At 38.5% G+C, this 10,126-nt stretch overlaps 1 protein-coding gene across 29 annotated transcripts in view; it reads left to right on the top strand.

The window, feature by feature from the left end:
• Positions 1-5,771, top strand: part of clasp1a (cytoplasmic linker associated protein 1a) — a 98,451-nt gene extending 92,680 nt beyond the window's left edge. For all 29 annotated transcript variants that reach the window (XM_082969022.1, XM_082969032.1, XM_045707238.2 and 26 more), the window contains one exon: positions 1,834-5,771. In XM_082969022.1, coding sequence (XP_082825148.1) covers positions 1,834-1,920 — 87 coding nt within the window. In that variant the 3' untranslated portion in view covers positions 1,921-5,771. The remainder of the gene's footprint in view (positions 1-1,833) is intronic.
• The last annotated feature ends 4,355 nt before the right edge of the window (positions 5,772-10,126 follow it).

A 10,126-nucleotide genomic window follows, 5' to 3' on the forward strand; every position in this document is an offset into this window, starting at 1 on the left:
CAACGTTCTAAAGACTGTTGACATCTAGTGGAAGCCTTAGGAAGTGCAAAATGAACCCTAAGTCACTGTATAGGCAATCACTTGAAAAAACTACAAACCTCAGATTTCCACACTTCCTGGTTGGATTTTTCTCAGATTTTTGCCTGCCATATGAGTTCTGTTATACTCACAGACATCATTCAAACAGTTTTAGAAACTTCAGAGTGTTTTCTATCCAAATCTACTAATATGCATATCCTACCTTCTGAGCCTGAGTAGCAGGCAGTTTAATTTGGGCACGCCTTTCATCCGGACGTCAAAATACTGCCCCCTACCCTAGAGAAGTTAATTGAAAATTTGCACAAAGGTTTTAAATATTAGGATAAATAATCAAATATGAGTAAGTACCTTTTATTTGTTGAGTATAATTCAAAACGTAATAAGAAGTAGGCCTTTACGTGTGGTCATTTTATATTTGAATTTACAGAAAATGTGCTATATCGTGATATGTATCATTATCGGGATATGAAATTACTTATATCTGGATATGAGATTTTGGCCATATCGCCCAGTGTTACTTGCCTCGAAGCGAACATAGAAGTAATTTAGCTCGTCTGGTATGCTCGTGTCACTGGACAGCTCTCAGTTGTGCAATAGTTTGCAAGCCATGCCACATCCGACGAGCGTCGGAGCTGGTGTAGTACGATTCGATCTTATTCCTGTATTGAAGCTTTGCCTGTTTGATGGTTCGTCTGAGGGCGTAGCAGGATTTCCTATAAGCTTCCGGGTTAGAGTCCCACTCCTTGAAAGCAGCAGCTCTACCCTTTAGCTCAGTGCGGATGTTGCCTGTAATCCATGGCTTCTAGTTGGGGTGTTTAGTCCAACAGTCCTTAGCTTAGTGATGAGCTTTGAGGGCGCTATGGTGTTGAATGCTGAGCTGTACTCAATGAACAGCATTCTCACGTAGGTGTTCCTTTTGTCCAGGTGTGAAAGAGCAGTGTAGAGTGCAATAGAGATTTCTGTGGGGACGACGTCATCGATGCACTTATTGATGAAGCCAGTGACTGATGTGGTGTACTCCTCAATGCCATCAGAAGAATCCCAGAACATATTCCAGTCTGTGCTAGCAAAACAGTCCTGTAGCTTAGCATCTGCTTCATCTGACCACTTTTTTATTGACAGAGTCACTTGTGCTTCCTGCTTTAATTTTTGCTTGAAAGCAGGAATCAGGAGGATAGAATTATGGGCAGATTTGCCAACTGAAGGCCGAAGGAGAGCTTTGTTTGCGTCTCTGTGTGTAGAGTAAAGGTGGTCTTGAGGTTTTTTCCCTCTGGTTGCACATTCAACATGCTGGTAGAAATTAGGTATAACAGATTTAAGTTTCCCTGCATTAAAGTCCCTGGCCACTAGGAGCACTGCTTCTGGATGAGCATTTTCCTGTTTGCTTATGGCGGTATACAGCTCATTGAGTGCGGTCTTAGTGCCAGCATTGGTCTGTAGTTGGCCTCTGGTTTCGACTAGTTTGCTCTATGGTGTCTTGTTGAAAGGGTCATTTTTGCCCCACTTTCCATCTGCGGGGGCCCGTGTCCTTGGGTTGCATAAGGGTACAGGACTGGAGTTTGTCAGGGTTGTACTCATTAGGGAACACTGTAGTAAAACGTTGTGCAAAGGAAACATTTAATTCGTGTTTAATTACTAATTAAATTCCTGGTATTGGAATTTCAGTTTACTTCCGAATTGACTGAATTGAAATAGAATTGACAACAGTGCTATTATTACTTCTCTTACCACTTCTCCTTGCTCCACCATGATAATAACTATGTTTTAACATATAATATAATATTCTTCTTGCAGATGAAGCTGCTGAACTTGTACATCAAGAGGGCCCAGACGACCAACAGCAACAGCAGCAGTTCCTCGGATGTGTCCTCACACAGCTAGCTGTAGGAGGGATCTGCCTGTCTGTACTTTGCATCTGAATTAGGGGATATTGAGTGTGTCCCAAATGGCATCCTATTCCCTATATAGGCCACTACATTTGGGCTCTGGTCAAAAGTAGTGCACTATATAGGGAATATGATGCCATTTGGGACACAGTCACACAGTACCAGTCAAATGTTTGGACACACCTACTCATTCAAGGGTTTTTCTTTATTTTTACTATTTTCTATATTGTAGAATAATAGTGAAGACATCAAAACTATGCAATAACACATATAGAATCACGTAGTAACCAAAAAAGTGTTAAACAAATCAAAATATATTTTGGATTTTAGATTGGTCAAAGTAGACACCTTTTGCCTTGATGACAACTTTGCACACTCTTGGCATTCTCTCAACCAGCTTCATAAAGAATGCTTTTCCAACAGTCTTGAAGGAGTTCCAACATATGCTGAGCACTTGTTGGCTGCTTTTCCTTCACTCTGTGGTCTAACTCATCCCAAACCATCTCAATTGGGTTGAGGTCGGGTGGTTGTGGAGGCCAGGTCAAGTTCTTGAAATTTTCCACATTGACTGACCTTCATGTCTTAAAGTAATGATGGACTGTCATTTCTCTTTGATTATTTGAGCTGTTCTTACCATAATATGGGCTTGGTCTTCTACCAAATAGGGCTATCTTCTGTATACCAACCCTACCTTGTCACAACACAACTGATTGGCACAAATACATTAAAAAGGAAAGAAATTCCACAAATTAACTTTTAACAAGGCACACCTGTTAATTGAAATGCATTCCACGTGACTACCTCATGAAGCTGGTTGAGAGAATGCCAATTGTGTGCAAAGCTGTCAAGGCAAAGGGTGGCTACTTTGAACAATCTCAAATATTAAGTATGTTTTGATTTGTTTAAACTTGTTTGGTTACTACATGATTCCATATGTGTTATTTCATAGTTTTGATGTCTTCACTATTATTCTACATTGTAGAAAATATTAAAAATAAAGAAGATCCCTTGAATGAGTAGGTGTGTCCAAACTTTTGACTGGTACTGTAGTTGTGCCTCTTCCAGACCTCTCCATTCCTGAGATTCTCTTCTCTCCTTCACCACGCTGGATTCCTCCGGATGACCCTCTGCTTCAATCACAACTTCAACTCACTTACTTTTGCTCCCGGCCTTTTCTTTATTTTCTCTCCAGTGAACTTGTCCTTTCATTTGTCATTGAATTTCTTTCTCCCGTTTTGTTTTAATTTTTTAAAATATTTTTTTTATGTGAGGTCTGGGTATAAGGTGGTTTAACGCTTTTTAACGCTCTATAAGAATGAATGGGGGTACATCTACGGCAACACTCTGTTTCGCTGACATTTTTCGTAATGTAACTTTGGATGCTTATTTGGTTGCGCATTCAAAAAGTGACAGGAGGGGAAAGGCGATATGGTCTAATAGCAAATAATGCCCTGAAATTGATTCAGAAGAAAATAAAAAAACATCCCTTTTAAAATGCAGTTGTACTGTAGTTGGACAACTGAATTCCTTCACATTTATTAACAAGGAAGGCCAATTGAGTTCGGAATACATCTTTCCCATGGGGGCCACATGGCATTCAGTTTGTGGTAAACTAAGAATCATATGGCTGGCCCAGTGATATAAACCAGGTTGAAGACTTGTGTTTGGGAACATTGAAAACCAAATATGGCAGCAATTGAAATTAGTAGAATGAGTAGTAATCTCACGTTTTTTCTTTATAAACTGAGGGATGATGTTATAAAATCCTATAAAAAGTGTTAGAAGAAATGTTTGAACATTTTAATTCGAACATTTTAAGTTAACCAATTATGAAGCCTCACTTACGCCCAGGTAGGCAAACGCTATGTTTTATTATTATCTATTAGTTTGGGAGAAATTACGGCGGAAACATTGTCAGAGACCAACTTGCAGCTAATAGCTTGGCTATAACCTGAGAAATAAGTACTGTATTAAATAAAAATACAGTAAAATACATTTGATAAAATCTACATTTTTTTCAACACAAAATGAACACTAAAATGTAAAGCTGTTCAAAATGTTTTAACATTTTTTTTGTGAAATAAGGATAGAGATAAAGATGCAACTGTGTTTCTTTCTGACTCACAATAAATTGTGGTTGAGGTTAACACCATTTGGATTTGTCAAATAAAGAACATTATTTAGGGAAGAAAAGACACTAATACATAAAAAAAAAAAACCTGAATCAATCAAGGGAAATTTAATGGATCCCTCCCAACTCATACAATTAGACTGAATGTTCTCAACCTACTCAATGACCATGTTGCTAATGATGTCAGACACTGAATGAATGGGCTATTATCAGTCATGACAACAAACAATCCAGTGTCACATTTATTTATTCCCCCCCTTTTTCCACCTGTGTAGCCAGATTATGGCATTTTACTTGTTAACTATGATGCTGCTGCTTATAACGTGTACTTGTCTGATGAGTAAAAACCCTACACTTGTAGATAATGCGAAAGTTACATGCTCGGTTTCGGAAGGAGATCAGTGCATTCATTGAGACAGAATCTAAAGAAACTACAGGCTGGTTTCCCAGACACAGATACATTCTAGTCCTGGATTAGAAACTATTCTCAATAGAGAATATCAATTGAAAGTGTGTTTGTAATCCTAATCTAAATCTGTGTCCAGGAAACCGGCCCTACCAGGCCTTATGTTCATTTTCCTAAATAATGTTTGGATCACTTGTACTGTTGAAAGGAGAGGATGGATGTACATACAGAAGTTCTCAGATCTTAAAAATGTGAAACCATTACCCCATGAACTACACTAAACAGGCTTGCAAACAGATACAATAATATTCACCATGATGATGCAAATATAAGTTGTTTATAATAATACAGTATTACACACTTCTTCTTGTCACCTTCCCTTCACCTAACTACAGCTTTTGCAATAAAGAAAATACCATGATGAGCAAACTAAGTATTTTCTACATAACTTTTGATCAATCACCGCTTCGCAACTTTCATGAAATGAAATAAAAAGTTTGGCTGTCTCACTTTTTTGCTCGTTAGCAAATTAGCTTGCATGTTTTTGGGCAGCACATCCAATTTGTGCTGCCTTAAATCGATGGGTCCTGTTTTGGCTGTTGAAGTGCACTTGTAACCTCATCAGTTTGGTCAGCCTTTACAACAATTAAGTTATTATTTTGGTAGGGGAGGAAGACACCTGGCCGCGATACACTCACGGAGTTCTGTAAATTGACCAAAACTTAAGTCTCTGTCTGCCCTAGACAATTATGTACACTGTACAGGGCATAACCGTCTCAAAATGCCAAGCAGACACGTACTGTGAAGCATCCTAGTTCTCCTTTAGTAAAGTACTACATATTTGGGCATGTGGCTTTATAAGGTATGCTGTGTGTGTGCCTTGGTACTTAAGTACAGTATCTGGCAACTATTCCCATCTGCTTAAGTTTTAAATCACAAAAAAAAAAATTTGGTTTTCAAATGGGGCCATCATCCTTTTACAAGTATGTTAATTGTATTTTGTGTGTAAGGGAGAAGCCAGTCATTTTGTTACAGACAAAGTACTGTATTGGCTGATGACTCATGAAGATCTGGCTCATTTACTGTCCACACGATCTACTGATGATGGTATTCCTAGAAATCTGTTCACTATGCATGTTATTATTTGTTTGTTTTGTCATGTAAGATTCATATCTGTATTTATATAATTGTTTAATTTAGTTTTTCATGACAACTTGTACAGAAGGGTTTCGTTAACATCCACCTGTGATAGATGATTTGCAACAATGTACATTTGTTTGCTCTAGAAATAAACAACCATGAAAGTTGATTCACTTTTTATAATATACTTTTTATAGGTTGGTCTTTGTGTATTTAGTTGATCCACTTTCACTCGAGGCAGCAGTATCAGTAGCATTGTTCCCATTCATTTACAGAGTTGAGTGCCGAGGTGTGTTTAGTTCTTCTGTCTAAATATTAACCAGCCGTGTTAGCCACATTTTTTTTTACATGAAGATGGATCTGACTGTGCTTGTCATTAGAAAAATAAGATTTGATTTTAGGCTACCAGTACAACGGGGCAGGGGAGATGGGTCAGTGTTTGTATCCCAAATGGCACCCCATTCCCTACATAGTGCACTACTTTTGACCAAAGCAATATGGGCCCGGGTCAAAAGTAGTGCTCTATATTGGGAATAGGGTGCCATTTGGGACACAAACAGTGAGTCCCACTCTGCTTCTCAAAGGTAATGTAAGGTATCCTAATAAATTGAGAGTGACGTCATAGCGGGTATATAAGCCTGTAGCAGGGTGCTGGCCAGCAAACGTCTGAGAGAGCTAGCAGACCTACCTGTGGAAGTGACAGATCAGGGTGCCATATCCAATTCCCATTCTCTGTTTCTGGGGATACCATAGACGCTGCACTGGAAAACATGTTGTTTTGGCACAACCAGCCCAAGCACTACCATCAGCATTCAACTGCAAGTTCTATTCGGTAAGTGGAAATCTCCAATCGGGAAACGTTTGTATTTTTAGGAGACGTTTTTATCAGAAAAGTTTCATGCAATAGAGAAAAACGTGACTTTTTTTCTGAAATGCTTTATTTGAAGGGGACTGAAAGCAACAATAATAATTGTTTATTAATGCACTAAGGCCATGACACCCTCAACTTTTTAAACTTGTTTCACCATTATCACACTTGAGTCTTGCTTGCATGAACTTTGGCCGAGGCCTTGCAAATTGACCTATTCCAATGTATTTCAGATATAAATATAATGCACACATCATATGCCTAAATCAATTTGTGCAATGTGATTATGCATCATACAAGTTGTTTTTTTAATCTACTTTTGCACCTTGGCCAAGAGGTGCTGATGAGATCAATCTCTGGCTGACCATTGAGAAGCCTCTGACTTATTTGTGATTTGATAAATCTTCTAATGATCAACCACACCGTTCCCTCCCCTCTTTTTCTGCTCTCTCTAGAGATATTTTGTCACCTTTCCTGAAACACGATGAGGAATGACGCGCAACAAAAAATGGCACCAAACTGTCTCCTTTTCAATATGTTCTATGTGCAGAAACCTCGCCCGCTGTAAAACAGCAGGATGAAACTCTGACATATCTAAACCAAGGTAGCTATCTTTCTTTATTACTAAATGCACATGTTGTTGGATGGGATTGAAGAACTCATTTCATTGAGTGTAGGCCCACTCAGAAGAACATTCTCCGTCAGCACAGATAAAATGTGGAAAAAACATCCCTCTTAAACAAAACAACTGCATCACACACAACTTCTTCAAGCTCATCTTTAGGCAAAGGAAGTTAATGTATTGGTCATTCTCTCTCTCGTATATGTTTATATGATATTACTATTGCACAGAAGCACTTGCTTGCTAGGATGGATATTGTAACAGTAAAGATTTGCAGTTTACAATTGGCAGGCTCAACCATAATGTGGTTGAAAACCTTTGGGGGGATACTGCAAGGGCTCTCTAGAGGCACAACCTGACTTTTAAAGTTTTTTAAAAAGGTGTTGAAATGAATACATTCCTATTCCTACACTGCCCCTTTCTATGATTCATTTATTTCACATTTTTACATTTTAATCAGGTTTGTTTTAATGTTTTAAAATGTAGGTCAGTCCTACGAAATCCGTATGGTTAACAGAAAACGAGTGTAGTATACAGATATAACCAGCAAATGTTTAAAGGTAGGTTCATTGTATTGTGTATGTATTTTTGACTTTCATGTAACCTGTTCCCTGACCTTTTTTTCTTTATCTGTTTATGTATCCTCCATTTCCTAAAACTGTCAACACACAGGTGACTCCTCAATCCTGTTCTTTCCACTTCAGGGTTTGGGCAGGTGCCATCTTTGAAAACTTGGTACTATCATCCAACTTCTCCCCTTCTGAACTTAGACACCATTACCCACACCACTCAGTTCAGCTTACCCTACAACACACCAGCTTCATCACACAACACATCACTTACCTTCTAGTTGTCTTATTTGCTCTTTTTGCATATGTTTATCTTACGTACAATTCTGCTTTCTGGGACTTAAAAAGTTTTTACATATTTTTACATTGTTGAAATGTAAATCAAGAGTGTTTTGTCTTATAGCAAGGAAATTAGGACAATCCTTTATTTATATCTTCAGTAAGACACTTGTTGTTTGTTGTAAAGGAAACCTTGTTTAACTTTATTTCATTATTTGAAAAAGAACAAGTGGTATATTGAAGATGCCATTTGGTTTATGAATAACACCCATTAGTACAACTCAAGTTGCCACTGTATGCACATTTTGTTGCAGGTTGTTATAATATGTTGGATCTATGTTTGTTTTTTAAGTGATTTTAATTATGGGAGTCAAGAGTTTGAATTTCAATGGTTATAGACAAAGGTATGTCAATCAAATGACTTTCTTTAAAAGAAAGGCTGATATGCATATGCAAAATTAAGTCATTTGATTGAATTTAGACATGTCCGAATACACAGCTTCATCCACTTGAAAGTTGCGTGTCGTCAGGCTGTCAGGAAAGGACCGTCAGATTTTGGTTGTGCTCAATGAAGCAATCTAACAACACTAGAATGGAACAGGTGGCACTTGTACAAACATATGACATGTTTGGTCTGTCTATGGCCTTGGGCTCTGGGCAGTCATGCATGAGTCTCTCCGTGTAATAGCCTGAAATGAATGGAAACAGGTTGTCTTTACAGGTTGTTCATTTTACGATTTGTTTTATCTTCTTAGTAGGTTTAAAAGTGTGCAATTAACTTAATACTAATGCAACAGCGAGGAGAAACATGAATTGATGTCCTTTAGTATTTGTGGAAACAATAATAAAGTATGTATAGACAGTTATCTACTCTGTTGTTACCTGTCCAGACCAGTGGTTTAAACATTCAACGCTGTATGTATGTGCTTTGCAAAAGGTTCTCAAATGGTGACATTTCAAACTGCTACTATTGATTCCTCACTAATGTCTTAATAGCACTCATAGATGTTTTATCCCACAGCTTCTGTCAACAAATAATTGTGTTATAAAGGTAGTCAATCAGACATAATGGACTCCTATGGCTTTAAAGCTGGAATCCTTAATGGCGAAACATTCATTGGACATCATCGCACGGTGTATTTTTATTTTACCATGCTGCGCGATGCTCCTTAGTTCGCCAACAATAGCAATGGTGGTGGGGCAGCCAGTGGCGCTGTTTCCCCCTTCTGCGGATTCCATCTTTAACGGCAGCATTATCTCCCTTGATATGTTTTTACTCTATGGGAATCTGTAGGCTGTTCTTTTAAGTGTTACTCGTATGAGCTGAAGCCAAGGGAGATGAAATCCATAGAATTTCCACTCCTTTAATGCTGCCTGACGAAATTATCTGTAAATGGTTCTCCTGGGGGATTGTGTGTAGCTTTTCGCACTTTGCCGAACGACATGGTGATTGGCCACGTGAAGCTGCCTTGCTTAGTCACTGTGCTCCGTACTAATGCTTTGTCCTGCTTGTCCACAGAGCATTATGCATGTGGTGTTTCACGACTGCCGCCTGCAGTACACAGAACATCAGCAGCTGGAGGAATGAAGATGGAACATCCCGGGGACAGGATCCTGGATATCGCTGAATATGGTTGCCTGCAGACCAGAGAACGTCTTAAGTAAAGTCTGACCACAGTCTGTTTGATAATTGACCTATGATATCTGAGGATTTCTACATTACCTTTGTATCAACTTTATAACAGGTCTGATACTGAAGTCTAATTACTATTCAGTTATTAGGTATTTATCATTTTAACTAGTAATTTCGAAGTAACTACCTGGTAAAAGGCGGGGTGTAAAATAGAGCGTTACAATTCCTTCTTGCCTGCTGTGATTGATTGATTGCTTCGTTGACTGATTGATTGTGTCCAGATATTCTCCTCTCTGTGGGTGTCGTCAAGCCTCGTGCCCACTTGCTGCAGCTCAACACTGTAAAGTTTCTCTGGGATCCTGTCAAGAACGCATCCGTCTTCATTCAGGTAACACGGTCAAATATCTTTATTTTCCCTGCTTTCTAGCTTATTTGGGTCCAGAGGTGGAATTGGGGTTAAAGTAAAATCACATTGACATATAAAATGTTTTTTTAAGGTGAATTTAAGGAATTTCTAAAGTATTTGTGAGTTCCCACTTCCCAGAGTGACTAT

Source organism: Salmo salar, chromosome 25, assembly GCF_965601325.2.
Source record: "Salmo salar chromosome 25, fSalSal1, whole genome shotgun sequence".
NCBI lineage: Eukaryota > Metazoa > Chordata > Actinopteri > Salmoniformes > Salmonidae > Salmo > Salmo salar.